The sequence below is a fragment of the Oncorhynchus gorbuscha genome, linkage group LG02 (assembly GCF_021184085.1).
Source record: "Oncorhynchus gorbuscha isolate QuinsamMale2020 ecotype Even-year linkage group LG02, OgorEven_v1.0, whole genome shotgun sequence".
Classification (NCBI taxonomy): Eukaryota; Metazoa; Chordata; class Actinopteri; order Salmoniformes; family Salmonidae; genus Oncorhynchus; species Oncorhynchus gorbuscha.
This window is the reverse complement of record NC_060174.1, coordinates 64367532-64385940: the sequence shown is the minus strand read 5'-3', so window position 1 is coordinate 64385940 and position 18409 is coordinate 64367532. Positions and strand designations below refer to the sequence as shown.

Genomic DNA, 18409 nt, shown 5'->3' with positions numbered 1-18409 from the left:
TATTGTCATCGTTGGTGTGTATGTGCGTGTGCGTATGTGTGTGGGTGATATGCCCTAGTGAACTGCACGCTCAGTGTGTGTCTGTATTGTGACAGTTTGTCACAGCTGTATTTGGAAGAAGCCATCGCCCTGAGGAGCTGTGCACTTGCACTGAATCCACATTAAAAATATATACTACAGTTTACTATAGAATACTACAGCCCTTACTATAAATTCTGCAAACTGTAGTATACTGTAGAATAATATACTACATACTGTAGTATCCCTCGATCATGTGTAGGACTTACTATAGAATGTTGTAGTATACTGTAGAATACTATAGTAAATACCACAGTATTATCATAAAAAAGTCACTAGTACAGTTTACATACACTTAGGTTGGAGTCATTAAAACTTGTTCTTCAACCACTTCACACATTTCTTGTTAACAAACTATAGTTTTGGCAAGTCGGTTGGGACAAAAAATAGAACGCAAGTATGAACACCATGGGACCACGCAGACATCATACCACTCAGGAAGGAGGCGCGTTCTGTCTCCTAGAAATGAACGTACTTTGGTGTGAAAGGTGCAAGTTGATCCCAGAACAACAGCAAAGGACCTTGTGAAGATGCTGGAGGAAACAGGTACAAAAGTATCTATATCCACAGTAAAACACGTCCTATATTGACATAACCTGAAAGGCCGCTCAGCAAGGAAGAAGCCACTGCTGCAACTCCATAAAAAAGCCAGACTACGGTTTGCAACTGCATGTGGGGACAAAGATTGTACTTTTTGGAGAAATGTCCTCTGGTCTGATGAAACAAAAGTAGAACTGTTAGGCCATATTAACCATCGATATGTTTGGAGGAAAAAGGGGGAGGCTTGTAAGCCAAAGAACACCATCCCAACCGTGAAGCACGGGGGTGGCAGCATCATGTTGTGGGGGTGCTTTGCTGCAGGAGGGACTGGTGCACTTCACAAAATTGATGTGCTTTGCTGCAGGAGGGACTGGTGCACTTCACAAAATTGATGGCTTCTTGAGGAAGGAAAATTATGAGGATATATTGAAGTACCATCTCAAGACATCAGTTAAAGCTTAAGTTAAAGCTTGGTCGCAAATGGGGCTTCCAAATAGACAATGACCCCAAGCATACTTCCAAAGTTGTGGCAAAATGGCTTAAGGACAACAAAGTCAATGTATTGGAGTGGCCATCACAAAGCCCTGACCTCAATCCCATAGAAATGTAAAGGCAATGCTACCAAATACTAATTGAGTGTATGCAAAAACACCACAGAGAATACAACAATAAAGACAGCAAAAGCACAGTGAATACAATATTATTTATTTATTATTATTAAACCTTTGTTTTAACCACGAAGGGCTCATTGAGATTTAATCTCTTTTTCAAGAGCGTCCTGGCCAAGATAGGCAGCACCAAGTCATTACAAAAATGATGACTTACGGCCTCACGGGTGGCACAGTCGCGACCGGGAGGTCCGTGGGGTTAGGGAGGGATTGGTCTGTAGGGATGTCTTTGTGTCATCGTGCACCAGCGACTCCTGTGGTTGGGTGGGCGCAGTGTGCGCTAACCAAGGTTGCCAGGTGCACAGTGTTTCCTCCGACACATTGGTGCGGCTGGCTTCCGGGTTGGATGCGCGGTCTGTTAAGAAGCAGTTGGTTGGGTTGGGTTGTGTATCGGAGAAAGCATGACTTTCAACCTTCGTCTCTCCCAAGCCTGTACGGGAGTTGTAGCGATGAGACAAGATAGTAGCTACTACAACAATTGGGTAGCATGAAATTGGGGAGAAAAAGGGGTTAAAAAAATAAAAAATTATGACTTACATTCTGATATCTTGCTCTTATTTCTCTTCCTGAGGGTGCCAGTGATCAAATGAAGTGCCGTTTTTAAAAATAAAATCAATTTTTATAGCCTAAATCGAAACATTTTGTAAACCGTGAATTCCATTTCTATCAACTTTTTACGGAGCATTCGACGTAATTACACACAGTAAACAATCATTTATCTAGTCATGTTTGGTTTCAGTGCAATCCTCTGGATGTTTGTAACACAGCCAAACTTGATTGTTTTTTTTTGCGGGGAGTATTGACCGAAGTGAACTGATTTGAAGACAACGAGCAATGACTTCATTGCGCACCAATAATTTTAGCGAAGCTTCGTTGATTGACTGTATTTCTGCCCAATGACCACTGATCTTCTTGAAATCTAGCTGGGTAGATAGCCAATGAGTTGAGGTAAACGCCAGTATGTAATGGTTATGGGTTGAACCACCGTTCCTTGTTTGTAAACGCACACGTAACAAACACCATTCTCGCCTTGACCATCAGAGTAGTTGCAGTCACGCTTGTTACGCACAGCAATGTTTTGGAAAGTAGTATTTTGGAAAGTGTTTTTGCAACGATTTCATAGAAGACATCATCGTGAATAGGAATCAGGAAAAGCGAAGTCCAAGTCTAAGTATATAGATTTGCACCAGATTATAGAAGAGATTTATTGGGAAAGTGAGACAGATTTTTTGTTTGAGGAATATTTGAGTGTTATGATTCAAACAGGAGCTGTGGAGCTGTTTCTGCAAGGACAGGACGTACTTCTGGACGGGTAAGTGCTAATGCCGTTTTATGAAATATAAATATATATATATATTTTTTTGCAATTTGCAATGAAATGTGTGATGCAATGTGTAAAGTACACATTGGCTATAGTGTGTGTGTATGTATGTGTACGACCCATAACCTGTGTGTGTGTGTGTGTTTGTTGGTTTGTTTGGGTGTGTGTGTGTGTGTGTGTGTGTGTGTGTGTGTGTGTGTGTGTGTGTGTGTGTGTGTGTGTGTGTGTGTGTGTGTGTGTGTGTGTGTGTGTGTGTGTGTGTGTGTGTGTGTGTGTGTGTGTGTGTGTGTGTGTGTGTGTGTGTGTGATGGAGTAGAACAGCAAACACACACATGGCCACTGCGCCTGCTACTCCTCTCCATTTCCATATGAAATAGCCATTGGGTGCTGTTTGGGGGAGGGCAGGCCCACAACAATGGCCGGAGTTGAATGGAACAGCACTTCACCTTAGTGACTGTTCCCTCTGCTCTATACAATACATATCTGTTTATTTTATGTGATGATAAAAGGCTCATACAATACAAATATTTTTAAATGTTTTCTTTCACAGTGATAGCGACTCCGACTGGGAGCCCCCGGGGCCAAGCTGCCCGCTCTACCTCTGCCCCCTCTACTCCTGCATCCAGTGGTGTTCATATGCCACAGTTCACTACTGCAGGCATGACTGTGCCTCAGGGCCAAAAGGGCACAGCATGGAGGCGTCGTTGTGTTCTGTGTCGCATGACCTGCACCACTTGTTCAGTTTGCCTCTGCTTTACATCAGAAAGAGACTGCTATGGGACATGGCACAGGCAGCAAAATATTGTGTAGAGGACTTCCAAAGGGTCTACAGTTTAAAAACAATAATAATAATTCTAATATTTAAAAAAATATATATATAAAAAAATTGTGTGTTAGAATTGCTTTTTGATATGTTGTATATAGTTATTTGTACTGTTGTATATAGTTATAGGTCATTTCACCACTTGGGTACATTTGGGCAACTTGTGTGGGACACCTGGGTGACTTCATGGTAAATGTCATGTAGCTCAAGTTATCAGTCTGAAACTTTGCACACCTACAGTTGCCCTCTAGTGTTATCCATCAAAATTATCTCCAGCATCCTATCTGACTGTGTGGTTATTCTAGTACATGTTAAAGATGATGCTACAACAATAAAAAAAAACATTAAATGTGTGCTCTTTCTTTCTCTTTTTTTCCAACAGATCTACTGTGTTATATTCTCCTACATTCAATTAACATTTCCACAAACTTCAGAATGTTTCCATTCAAATGATACCAAGAATATGCATGTCCTTGCCTCTGGGGCTGAGCTACAGGCAGTTAGATTAGGGTATGTCTTCAGGTGGAAATTGAGACCAAGGGATGTAGCCATAAGAGGTTACTAGAGAAGGCCAGCCAACCCTGGTATACAAAGTGCAGTGGTGCGTAAGGGTTTTGCAGTTTAAAATAAATCTCAAAGTGCCATGGTAAAGGGTGTCAATTGATCTCAAACACTGAGAGGAAGCATTCATTTATAAAACATCCCCATAGTCTAAAGGCATAAATATAGCTGATACTAGCCTCCTTCTGGCTTCACAAGAAAAACAGGCCTTATTCCTAAAATAAAATCCCAATTTCAACTTCAATTTTTTTGTAAGTTGTTGAATATGAAATTTAAAAGAGAGGCCATCATCAATTAAAATGTCAAGATATTTATATGAGGTTACAGTCTCAATCTCAATGCCCTGACAGGTAATAATAGGTGAAAAGTTCAGAGGTCTATTTCTTACTTTAGAATACACCATTAGTTTAGTTTTGTCAGTATTGAGGATAAGCTTCAATTGACACAAGGTATGTTGAACAGTATAAAAAACATTTAGCAAGTTCTGGATTGCTTTTATAAGAGACAAGGCACAACAGTAAATAACAGTATCATCAGCATAAAAATCAATTTGTGCATTTTGGACATTTTTGTCTAAATTATTTATATAAATAGTGAATAAGAGAGGACCAAGTACAGAGCCTTGGAGCACACCATTACAGACAGACAATTTAACAGACATGAGCCCATCAAATTGAGTTCACTGAGTTCTATCAGACAGATAGTTAGCAAACCATGCAATTGCATGCTCCGAAAGATCTACACTCGACAATCTCTGCCTTAGTATAGCATGATCAACTGTATCAAAAGCCTTAGAGAGATCAATAAAAAGTGAGACACAATGCTGTTTTTTTGGAAAGGGCTTCAGTGATACCATAGTATTTTTTCATGTGGGAACCATCTGTATATCTCTGCTTGTCTCAGGTGAAACCTAATTGTAGGCGTCAGCAAAGACTATAATGCTGACTTTACTATAACAGATCAACCTGTGTGCTTCCGGTGTGCTTGTTTAATGATGTAACGAATGTCCAGACCCCTAAAATCACCTAGCATGGCTCCGTGAGTTATGGCAGGAGAGAAAATAGATGAGAACTTAGTGTAGGAACAGAAAGCATCTGTGCCTCTGTGTGTGTTCACTCTGTATGAGTGCAGGCGTACATGACTGTTCAGTATGTAGATTTGTGTGCATCTGCTCATCAAGTGTGAATATTCATATGAGCACACAGACCAGCAACCAGCCAGCTCATATGTAAGTAGGCTATGTGAGTTTATGTTTGTGTACTGTGTTTCTTTTATATGTCTTCATATAGTCCCCCACAGACTGACAGACAGACAGCAGCTCTGCAGATTGCAGCACCAAAAGCAGTGTATATTGCATATCTACCAGCAGCAGCTGTAATTCGTACATTCCCCTCTGTTTGTATGTTTGTCTCTCTGATTGTCACAGGGCCAGATCCTAACTTGATTTCAACTATTGAAGTGACATCGATGCATGATTTATGCTAAAGGCCTAGCCTCCGTTTGTGTTCTCCAAATAAATTAGAGGATATAATTAGGCAAGCATATTGAGCTATAGACATAAGCTACTACGCCCACATGACAAAAATACTATAGCATACTACAGTATTTACTATAGAACTCTGTAGTAAACTGTAGTGTAGTACTACACACCAGTATCCCTCAATCACGTGTAGTACTTCCTATAGCATATACCATATGCTGTGTACTACTTACTACTTTTGTAGTAAACTGGAGAGGTCCACGGAGGTACTGCAGGAGGTCCGCGAATATATATATACACAGTTGAGGTCGGAGGTTTACATACACTTAGGTTTGAGTGCTTAAAACTCGTTTTTCAACCACTCCACAAATGTCTTGTTAACAAACTATATTTTTGGCAAGTCAGTTAGGACATCTACTTTGTGCATGACACAAGTCATTTTTCCAACGATTATTTACAGACAGATTATTTCACTTATAATTCACTGTATCACAATTCCAGTGGGTCAGAAGTTTACATACACTAAGTTGACTGTGCCTTGAAACAGCTTGGAAAATTCCAGAAAATTATGTCATGGCTTTAGAAGCTTCTGATAGGCTTATTGACATAATTTGAGTCAATTGGAGGTGCACCTGTGGATGTATTTCAAGGCCTACCTTCGAACTCTTGTAGACCTCCACAAGTCTGGTTCATCCCTGGGAGATATTTCCAAATTCCTGAAGGTACCACGTTCATCTGCACAAACAATAGTACGCAAGTATAAACACCATGGGACAACGCAGCCGTCATACTGCTCAGGAAGGAGACACGTTCTGTCTCCTAGAGATGAACGTACTTTGGTGCGAAAAGTGCAAATCAATCCCAGAACAACAGCAAAGGACCTTGTGAAGATGCTGGAGGAAACAGGTACAAAAGTATCTATATCCACAGTAAAACGAGTCCTATATCGACATAACCCGATAGGCCGCTCATCAAGGAAGAAGCCACTGCTCCAAAACTGCCATAAAAAAGCTAGACTACGGTTTGCAACTGCACATGGGGACAAAGGTCGTACTTTTTGGAGAAATGTCCTCTGGTCTGATAAAACTAAAATATAACTGTTTGGCCATAATGACCATAGTTATGTTTGGAGAAAAAAGGGGGAGGCTTGCAAGCCGAAGAACACCATCCCAACCGTGAAACACAGGGGTGGCAGCATCATGTTGTGGGGGTGCTTTGCTGACTGGTCCACTTCACAAAATAGATGGCATCATGAGGGAGGAACATTTTGTGGATATGTTGAAGCAACATCTCAAGACATCAGTCAGGAAATTAAAGCTTGGGTCTTCCAAATGGACAATGACCCCAAGCATACTTCCAAAGTTGTGGCAAAATGGCTTAAGGACAACAAAGTCAATGTATTGGAGTGGCCATCACAAAGCCCTGACCTCAATCCCATAGAAAATTTGTGGGCAGAGCTGAAAAAGTGTGTCGAGCAAGGAGGCCTACAAACCTGACTCAGTTACACCAGCTCTGTCAGGAGAAATGGGCCAAAATTCACCCAACTTATTGTGGGAAGCTTGTGGAAGGCAACCCGAAACGTTTGACCCAAGTTAAACAACTTAATGGCCATACTACCAAATACTAATTGTCACACTCTGACCATTATTTGCGTTGTTTGTTTCTATGTTTTGTTTGGTCAGGGTGTGATATGAGTGGGCATTCTATGTTGCATGTCTAGTTAGTCTGTTTCTATGTGTTTTGGCCTGATATGGTTCTCAATCAGTGGCAGGTGTTTGTCGTTGTCTCTGATTGGGAACCATATTTAAGTAGCCTGTATTGTATTGTGGTTCGTGGGTTATTGTCTATGTGATGTTGCATGTTAGCACAGTGTTTCATTCGCAGTCACGTTCATCTTATTATTTTGTATAGTTTGTTCAGTGTACTTTGTGTTTTTTTTGTCTATCATTAAATCATGCATTCACACCACGCTGCGCTTTGGTCTCCCCTTTACGACGATTGTGACAGAATAACCCACCAACAATGGACCAAGCAGCGTGGCAGCGGCAAAGAACGCAGGACTCGTGAACTTGGGAGGAGATTCTGGACGGTGAAGGACCCTGGGCACAGCCTGGGGAATATCGCCGCTCCAAAGCAGAGCTGGAGGCAGCAAAAGCAGAGCGGCGCCGGTATGAGGAGGCAGCACGGCAGCGTGGCTGGAAGCCCGAGAGGCAGCCCCAAAAATTTATTGGGGAGGCACACAGGGAGTGTGGCGAAGCCAGGTAGGAGACCTGCGCCAACCTGTGCTTACCGGAGAGAGAGAGGAACCGGGCAGGCACCGTGTTCCCACTGCGTGTGCATAGCCCAGCCCGGTTCGGTACATTCCAGCTCCTCGTATCGGCCGGGCTAGAGTGTGTATCGAGCCAGGTGCCGTGAAGCCGGCTCTGCGCATCTGGTCTCCAGTGCGTCTCCTCGGGCCGGCATACATGGCACCAGCCTTATGCATGGTGTCCCCGGTTCGCCAGCACAGCTCAGTGTGGGCTATTCCACCTCGCCGCACTGGCCTGGCTACGGGGAGCATTCAACCAGGTAAGGTTGGGCAGGCTCGGTGCTCAAGATCTCAAGTGCGCCTTCACAGTCCGGTCTATCCGATTCCACCTCAATGCACCAGCCCCCCGCACCAGGCTGTCTCTCCGTCTCATCCCTACAGGTGTATGGATGAGACGCCTGTCCAACGCTGCCAGAGCATTCCTCCTGCCTAGCGCTGCCAGAGTCTCCCGTCTGTCCTGAGCTGCTAGAGTCTCCCGTCTGTCCTGAGCTGCTAGAGTCTCCCGTCTGTCCTGAGCTTGCTAGAGTCTCCCGTCTGTCCTGAGCTGCTAGAGTCTCCCATCTGTCCTGAGCTGTCAGAGCCACCAGTCTGTCCTGAGCCGTCAGAGCCGCCAATCTGTCCTGAGCCGTCAGTCAGCCAGGAGCTGCCAGAGCCATCAGTCAGCCAGGACCTGCCAGTAGCCGTCAGCCAGTCAGGAGCTGCCAGTCAGCCAGGAGCTGCCAGAGTCGCCAGTCAGCCAGGAACCGCCAGTCAGCCAGGAGCCGCCAGAGCCGCCAGTCAGCCAGGAGCCGCCAGAGCCGTCAGCCAGCCAGGAGCCGTCAGCCAGCCAGGAGCCGCCAGAGCCGTCAGCCAGCCAGGAGCCGCCAGAGCCATCTGCCAGCCAGGTTCCGCCAGAGCCGTTAGCCAGCCAGGAGCTGCCAGAGCCGCCAATCAGTCCAGAGCTGCCCGTCTATCATTAAATCATGCATTCACAACACAATGCACTTTGGTCTCCCCTTTACGACGATCGTGACACTAATTGAGTGTATGTAAACTTCTGACCCACTGGGAATGTGATGAAAGAAATAAAAGCTGAAATAAATAATTCTCTCTACTATTATTCTGACATTTCACATTGTTAGAATAAAGTGGTGATCCTAACTGACCTAAGACAGGGAATTTTTACTCTGATTAAATGTCAGGAATTGTGAAAACTTAGTTTATATATATGGTACCATTCAAAAGTTTGGGCACACCTACTATTTCAAGGGTTTTTATTTATCTGTTACTATTTTCGACATTGTAGAATACAATTGAAAACGTCAAAACTACGAAATAGCACATATGGCATCATGTAGTAACCAAAAAAGTGTTTAAAAAATCCAAATATATTTTATATTTGAAATTCTTCAAAGTATACACCCTTTGCCTTGATGACAGCTTTGCACACTCTTGGCATTCTCTCAACCAGCTTCATGAGGGATGCTTTTCCAACAGTCTTGAAGGAGTTCCCACATATGCTGAGCAATTTGTGGCTGCTTTTCCTGCACTCTGTGGTCAAAGTCATCACAAACCATCTCAATTGGGTTGAGGTCAGGTGATTGTGGAGGCCAGGTCATCTAATGCAACGACATAGCGATTGGAACCAAAAGTCGCAAATTTGGACTCATCAGACCAAAGGACAGATTCCCACAGGTTTAAAGTACATTGCTTGTGTTTCTTGGCCTAAGCAGGTCTCTTCTTATTATTGGTGTCCATTAGGACAACTAAGGAGAACAAAGGCAAGTGTGTTTCTTTGCAGCAATTCGACCATGAACGCCTGATTCACGTAGTCTTCTCTGAACAGATTTTGAGGTGTGTGTTACTTGAATTGGGAAGCATTTCTTTGGGCTGCAATCTGAGGTGCAGTTAACTAACTTATTCTCTGCAGCAGAGGTAACTCTGGGTCTTCCTTTCCTGTGATGGTCTTCATGAGAGCCAGTTTCATCATAGAGCTTGATGGTTTTTGCGACTGCACTTGAAGAAACTTTCAAAGTTTTTGAAATATTCTGGATTGACTGACCTTCATGTCTTAAAGTAATGATTGACTGTCATTTTCTTTGCTTATTTGAGCTGTTCTTGCCATAATACGGACTCAGTCTTTTACCAAATAGGGCTATGTTCTGTATACCACCCCTACCTTGTCAAAACACAACTGATTGGCTCAAACGCATTAAGAAGGAAATAAATTCCACAAATGAGCTTTTAAGGCACACCTGTTAATTGAAATGCATTCCAGGCGATTACCTCATGAAGCTGGTTGAGAGAATGCCAAGAGTGTGCAAAGATGTCAAGGCAAAGGGTGGCTACTTTGAAGAGTCTCAAATATAAAATATATTTGGATTTGTTTAACACATGTTTGGTTATTACATGATCTCATATGTGTTATTTCATAGTTTTGATGTCTTCACTATTACTCTACAATGTATAAAATAGTACAAATAAAGAAATGCTGTTGTGAATGAGTAGGTGTGTCCAAACTTTTGACTCTTACTGTTTATATTGAAAGTTATTTTTTAAATTTTATTTTAACTCCGAATATTGAGCAAATGACAACCATTGTAGCCAATTACACTCACTGGAGTATCTGACGTAGGCTTTGAAAAAGCATCCATGAATAGGCTACCAGTGGGGCAATTGCGTCTGACTGCTAGTAAGTTTTCTTGACATGGACTTAATTTTTTGCCAACACATGGCTGACCTTTGTTTAACCAGCAAAACAGCTGCTAACTGAGAAAATGTGTTTGGAGTTACCTGTTAAGAGTTCACACTTCCTCTTCCAATTATAATATCAGGAGGTCAAAATAATGAAAAACACTATCTACCAAATCTATTCACTTTAAAATGTTGATTACTTCTCTTAGTCATTATCATTCACCTGGTGATAAGACAAGACGTGGGGAAAACAACGTTTCGTTAGAGTATATTGTGTGTCCCTGGGTCGCCTGTTTTCCTGGTAAGAAGTTCCTGGGCAACAAAAGGTTGAAGACCCCTGCTGTAGAATACTATACTACACACTGTAGTATCCCTTGATCATGTGTAGTACTTACCATAGAATTGTGTAGTAAACTGAAGTAAACAGCAGTATACTGTAGAATACAGTTTATTGAAAATGTGCTCCTTTATCATTTTTCCAGTAGGTTTCCTCAAGGAGAAAGTCCACACTTCTATGTCAAAGATAATAAAACAAAAACACTACAGTAAATACTACAGTATACTACAGGCCGCAAAATCACCACAGTACATACTACGTGTCATGCTGGTGAATGAGGACCCAAAAGCGACTTGGCGAAAACAGAGTATTTAATCCAGAATAAACTTTACAAAACAAAAAGCATAATACTACACGTAAAGACAAGAACAGACTGGAGACTTGATCGAGAACTGCAGGTTGCCTCGGGAAGGCACTTGAACCTAGCAGACTCAGACACCTGCTCACCACGCAGCATCTGAGGGAAACACGACACGACAGGGCAAAACATAGACACAGCACGGTGAATTATAAATGAGGATCCGACAGGGCATCGGGAAACAAGGAGTGAAATAGGGACTCTAATCAGGGAAAAGGATCGGGAACAGGTGTGGGAAGACTAAATGATGATTAGGGGAATAGGAACAGCTGGGAGCAGGAACGGAACGATAGAGAGAAGAGAGAGCGAGAGAGTGAGAGAGGGAGGGGGAGAGAGAGGGATAGAAAGAGGGAAAGAACCTAATAAGACCAGCAGAGGGAAACGAATAGAATGGGAAGCACAGGGACAAGACATGATAATAAATGACAAAACATGACACTACGTGTAGTTTTTAAAATAATATCGGCAAAAAACAGTATAGTAAATGCTACAGTATACTACAGTAATATCCGCAAAAAGAAAAACAACTATAGTAAATACCACAGCAATGTCCGCTAAAACACTACACTACAAAAACACTATAGTAATACTACAGTATTCTATAGTAAACTATAGTATTTTTCTCAAATGTGGGTGGGAGTGGTGAAAACATGGGCGTTAAGGAAAGGCTTGCCATTTTTTTTGTAGTTATCAGCTAAAGTGTCATATCTGTGTTGATATGGTCAGTATGCTGTGATTTGAATCCCTGTCAGTATTGAAAGTGAGAGTTAGTGTGTCTTGCCCAGAGGCTAGTTTGTGGGGGATAAAGAATGACTCATGCGATATATTATAAAGTGCTCCATCCTCCCTCTCCCTTCACATACAGGATCATGCACAATTATTTGAGTACATGTGACTGACACAGAAACACACACAACACGTATGTATGTGTTGTATTCACGCCCACAATGGCACACAAACGCACACATATGCATACGTCTAAAAATAGCTGCCAGGGCAAGTAATAAAAGAGCAGGGAAAATAAAGCGGGTCCCGTCTGCCAGGATCTAAACGCTCTGACAGTCTGTCTCTTTCCATCAGGCTATTTGTGGCGAACACAGGCAGGCAGACAGGCAGAGGGGCGAGGCGCTGGAGATAAAAAGATGGCGAGCAGCAATGAGTTCCGCTGCAGTTCTGCTGCCTTTCCAGCCGGCTTATTAGAGTGGAGGAGAGCATGCGTGGAGGAGAGGAGGAGGGCGAGGACGAAACCCACAGAATTTCCAGTGGCACACACTTGCATGACCAGAACTCACTGCAGCTCTCTGATCCCACTTCTATCCTGCCCTTCAAACACTCAGCTCTCTGGATAATCAGATGTGGCAGGCCCAGCACTGGGCTCTAGCACCATATAAACCATTTCAATCAGCTCCATGTTATTACTTATATGCAGAGTATATACAGCTTCATCTGGAGTAGGGTTGAACCCACCCAGTGCCCTCCCATTGCTAAAGCCTATGCACTATATTACACTGAACTGTTGTTGTGAGAAGGGTAAAGGTCAACTGTTCAACATCGGCCGTCTGGGCACTCAGGCAATGGCGATCATTTTATCACAGCCAGAAATACACTCACTTATCCAGATTTCCAAGCAGATACAAAATAAATGTATTGGCCTTACCCAAAGTTATTTAGACTTTGTATCTGCAGATTGTGTTGAAAAATCTAGTGGAGAGGTGTAGGCATTGACCCTTGTAATTGAGGAAACTGAACTATATTCTGTGAATGTACCTACTGTGCTGGAAGCACTAGAAGTGCTAATGTAGGTAGCTTTTGAGGTGACGGTATACAGCATCTTTTTCATGTCCCTAACAAATGTTCATACCTCTTATTTTCTCTTCCCAACCCATGTCTTTCTTTGTCTCAGGAACCTGGGGAAGTCTGGTCTGCGTGTGTCCTGCTTGGGGCTGGGTTAGTACAAAACAAAATGGACCAGAACAATATGCATTATAGACTCCCTGAGGAATGTAACAGAACTGATTCTCTCTGTCTCTCTCCGTATGTCTGTCTCTGTCTGTCTGACGGTAGGCACCTGGGTGACATTTGGATCGCAGATCTCTGACGAGGTGAGTTTTGTAGTATGTAACAATTGTTTGGGACACCATGTTTAACCCAGTCTGAGGATGCTGAGGGTGCTGAGACTCTCTCTCTCTCTCTCTCTCTCTCTCTCTCTCTCTCTCTCTCTCTCTCTCTCTCTCTCTCTCTCTCTCTCTCTCTCTCTCTCTCTCTCTCTCTCTCTCTCTCTCTCTCTCTCTCTCTCTCTCTCTCTCTCTCTCTCTCTCTCTCTCTCTCTATCAATTTAATTCAAAGGGCTTTTATTGACATGGGAAACATATGTTTACATTGCCAAAGCAAGTGAAATAGACAGGAAATAAACAAGGTAAATAAACAATCAAAAACGAACGGTAAACATTACACTCACCGTTTAAAAAAAAGAATATAGACATTTCAAATGTTATATTATTGGCTATGTACGAAAGTGAAAATAAATAAACGGATAGATATAGTGTGATAACGTGCGTCTCGGTGAGAGGTGTAGGAGTCAGGCGCAGGAGAGCAGAGGGATGTCTGAGAAGATTGTTTATTCATATAGTCCACCAATACAAGAATGGCACAGACGAAAATCCAAAAATCCCGAACAGGGAGAGGAGTCACCTTTGGTCGAAGTCGTGACATATAGGTTGTATTTATAATGGTGTTTGTGCTCCACTGGTGTTTGTGCTCCACTGGTGTTTGTGCTCCACTGGTGTTTGTGCTCCACTGGTGTTTGTGCTCCACTGGTGTTTGTGCTCCACTGGTGTTTGTGCTCCACTGGTATTTGTGCTCCACTGGTGTTTGTGCTCCACTGGTGTTTGTGCTCCACTGGTGTTTGTGCTCCACTGGTGTTTGTGCTCCACTGGTATTTGTGCTCCACTGGTGTTTGTGCTCCACTGGTGTTTGTGCTCCACTGGTGTTTGTGCTCCACTGGTGTTTGTGCTCCACTGGTGTTTGTGCTCCACTGGTGTTTGTGCTCCACTGGTATTTGTGCTCCCACTGGTGTTTGTGCTCCACTGGTGTTTGTGCTCCACTGGTGTTTGTGCTCCACTGGTGTTTGTGCTCCACTGGTGTTTGTGCTCCACTGGTATTTGTGCTCCACTGGTGTTTGTGCTCCACTGGTGTTTGTGCTCCACCGGTGTTTGTGCTCCACTGGTGTTTGTGCTCCACTGGTGTTTGTGCTCCACTGGTATTTGTGCTCCACTGGTGTTTGTGCTCCACTGGTGTTTGTGCTCCACTGGTGTTTGTGCTCCACTGGTTACTTTTGTAACGACAGATCGCGGATCTTGCTGCTGTGGTGGCACACTATGGTATTTCACCTAATAGATATGGGAGTTTATCAACTTCTTTGTAATCTGAGGGAAATATGTGTCTCTGATATGGTCATACAGTTGGCAGGGGGTTAGGAGGTGCAGCTTGGTTTCCACCTGTCTTCTCTTGAGAGCCACGTCTGCCAAAGGCGGCCTCTCTCAATAGCAAGGCGATGCTCACTGAGTCTGTACATGGTCAAGGATTTTCTTCATTTTGGGTCAGTCACAGTGGTGCCTCTGCTACTGTGAACTCTCTGTTTAGGGCCAAATAACATTCCTGTTTGCTCAGTTTTTTTGTTGGTTCTTTCCAACGTGTCAATGATTTATCTTTTTGTTTTGTCATGATTTGGTTGGGTCTAATTGTGTTGCTGTCCTGGGGCTCTGTTTATGTTTGTGAGCAGAGTCCTCGTACGAGCTGGCAGAAGGGACTCTTCTCCAGGTTCACCTCTCTGTAGGTGAGGGCTTTGCTATGGAAGCTTTGAGAATCACTTATTTTTAGGTGGTTGTAGAATTTAATACATATTTTCTGGATTTCTGGGAATCATCCTAATTCTGCTCTTTATGCATTGTTTGGTGTTTTTTGTTGTACACTGAGGATATTTTTGCAGAATTCTGCATGTAGAGTCTCATTTTGGTGTTTGTCCCATTTTGTGAATTGTTGGTTAGTGAATGGGACCTCAGACCTCACAGCCATAAAGGGCAATGGGTTCTATATCTGATTCAAATATTTTAAGTCAGATCCTAATTGGGATGTCAAATTTTATGTTCTTTTTGATGGTGTAGAAGGCCCTTCTTGCCTTGTCTCTCAGATCATTCACAGCTTTGTGGAAGTTACATGTGGTGCTGATGTTTAGGCAGAGGTAGGTATAGTTTTTTGTGTGCTCTAGGGCAACAGTGTCTAGGTGGAATTTGTATTTATGATCTTACTGAAATTAACTGTCAGGACCCAAGTTTGACAGAATCTGTGCAGAAGATATAGGTGCTGCTGTAGGCCCTCCTTGGTTGGGGACAGAAGCACCAGATCTCCTGCAAACAGTAAACATTGACTTCAGAGTCTAGTATGGTGAGGCCGGGTGCTGTCGACTGTTCTAGTGTGCTCACCAATTCATTGATATATATGTTGAAGAGGGTGGGGCTCAAGCTGCATCCTTGTCTCACCCTGAGGAAATGAATCAATGTGTGTTTTTTGCCAATTTTAACCGCACTGTTGTTTGTGTACATGGATTTCATAATGTCGTATGTTTTACCCCCAACACCGCTTTTCTTCATTTATACAACAAATCAACAAAGCATGAGAAGACTGCTTTTGTTTTGTTTTGTTTGTTTGTCAATTAGGGTGTGCAGGGTGAATACGTGGTCTGTCATATGGTAATTTGGTAAAAAGCCAATTTGACATTTGGTCAGGACATTGTTTTCATTGAGGAAATGTAGGAGTCTGCTGTTAATGATAATGCAGAATATTTTCCAAAGGTTGCTGTCGATGAATATACCACGGTAGTTATTGGGGTTGAATCTGTCTCCACTTTTGTGGATTGGGGTGATCAGTCATTGGTTCCAAGTATTGGGTAAGATGCCAGAGCTGAGGAGGATGTTAGAGAGTTTAAGTATAGCCAATTTAAATTTATGTTCTGTATATTTTATCATTTCATTTAGGATACCATGTATATGTTCTTGCTGTTTGTTATTTGTTATAGAGCCAAAAAGATTGGAGAAGAGGTTTATCCACACATCTCCATTTTAGGTAGACAGCTCTTCATGTTGTTGTTTGTTTAGTGTGTTCCAATTTTCCCAGAAGTGGTTAGATTCTATGGATTCTTCAATTAAATTGAGCTGATTTCTGACGTGCTGTTCTTGTTTTTATGTACTGCTTCACCATGTTTAGATTTGATAGGGAAGCTGAGAGGTCAAATGTATTGTTTAGGCTTTGTACTGGCAAGTTTACACCTTCACTATATCAGTGAAACGTTTTGCCCAGGAAGTTGTCTAAAAGAGATTGAATTTGTTGTTGGGTAATTGTTTTCTGGTAGGTTTCCACACTACTTTCCTTCCATCTATAGCGTGTCTTAATACTATTCAGTTTGTTTGGCTTTCATGTCTCATGATTGAGTATTACTCTGTTAAAGTAGACTGTGACTTTGCTGTGATCTGAGAGACTCTGGGTTGAGGTCGGTAGTAGTCTACAGTACTGTGACCAAGAGATGAGCTGTAGGTGTACTTACTGTAGGAGTCCCCTAGAAAGCCTAACATTGTCTATGTACAGACCCAGCGTGCGACAGAGCTGCTGGAGTTATGCCCTGTTTCGTTGTTGGTTGTTTTGTCGCAGCGGTGTATAGCAGGGCATATTGGGTAGGAAATGTTGTCACCTCCAGGTAGGTGTTTGTCCCCCTATGTGCTGAGGGTGTCAGGTTCTTGTCCCGTTCTGGCGTTTAGGTCATCAAGGACTAGTACATGTCCCTGGGTCTGGAACAGTGGCGCTCGGTGCTGTTTAAGAATAGGGAAGACGATTTTTACTTTTCATGAGCATAGCCTTATTTCTATTACAGTATATTGGATGACTCTCATTCATATTCCATTCACCCAGTTCACTGTAACAGTGATGGGTTTAGGCTACAACATGTGGTCCTTCTGTAGCTCAGTTGGTAGAGCATGGCGCTTGTAACGCCAGGGTAGTGGGTTCGATCCCCGGGACCACCCATACTTAGAATGTATGCACACATGACTGTAAGTTGCTTTGGATAAAAGCATCTGCTAAATGGCATATATATATACAACATGATTCAAACATTTTCTCTATAGCTATCATGAGGTTGCTACAACCTAGCCTATGAATGAAAGATTACCACGTAGGTGCACACAGGTCGAGAGAAAATGTTGAGGTGACAGAGAGTTATACACTCAGAGTGTAATCATCAGTCCAACAGTTGCAAATGAGAGTTGCTATTGGACAAATTAATGTATGTTTATCCCCGTTTCTTTCAGTTTGCTTACGTTTAAGAAACGTTGTTCTACAGAATCGGCGGAATGAATACACCCCTGATCATGCGTAAACACGATGCACTTTCATAGCAGCCACATTGTATTCCTTCTCGCATCTATGCGCTCTCCTCCTCTCACCTTTTCCCTTCGCTTGTGGACTTCAATGCACAACACATCAGCTGTATGTGACAAGGCAAAAAAAAACTTTCCAAGCCAAACCATATCATAACCACTACACACAGCTTACATCATTGTCACCATATTAGCTAAAGTAACGTCACAGTCAACATAGCTAATAGAACTAATGCGTTAGTAAAACCTGTTACAATCATGCAGTAACATGACAGTGTACAGTCAGTAAGTAATTTAGTACTTACACCGGCGTGCCCCTGTGACAACAAATTAGTTCAACCAAAAGCTTGCCTTGACTTGGAAGAGTTTCAGTGTTGTGTTGGATAGTCATAGCCAGCTAGCTAACATATACTTTTTTTGAAACTCACTGAGTAGGATGGTCCTCCCCTTCCTCCTCTGAGGAGCCTCCCCTGGTCTGGAAATGATTGATCTGCCCCTTTATGATGGAGAAGCTGTCTTCATTAAAGTATGGGAGATTCTAGTGGGGGGATATAGGTAGCACACAGGAGAACATTTTGTTTCTGTGGAGATACTTTTCTTATACATTTCTAGTCAGATGTCAAATGCTCCTGTTTTTATGAATTCAATAGGGTAGGTTAGGCCTGCTCTATAAGAAACTAGCATAACTCCTGAGACACTTCCTTGTTTCACCCCTGGTAGTTTGGTGGCTGGAACTACCAGATCTCTGTAACCTAGAGGGCAACCAGTGGGTCCGTCTCCTCTACAACATGTTTCTTGTATGATGACAATGTCTGTTTTTCATAATTTCTTTGG

At 42.8% G+C, this 18409-nt stretch overlaps 1 protein-coding gene across 7 annotated transcripts in view; it reads left to right on the top strand.

The window, feature by feature from the left end:
- LOC124007086 (voltage-gated potassium channel subunit beta-3-like) overlaps window positions 1-18409 on the top strand; it is a 43672-nt gene that overhangs the window by 10582 nt on the left and 14681 nt on the right. For all 7 annotated transcript variants that reach the window (XM_046317377.1, XM_046317409.1, XM_046317427.1 and 4 more), the window contains exons 2-3: window positions 13051-13094; window positions 13212-13249. In XM_046317377.1, coding sequence (XP_046173333.1) covers window positions 13051-13094; window positions 13212-13249 — 82 coding nt within the window. The remainder of the gene's footprint in view (window positions 1-13050; window positions 13095-13211; window positions 13250-18409) is intronic.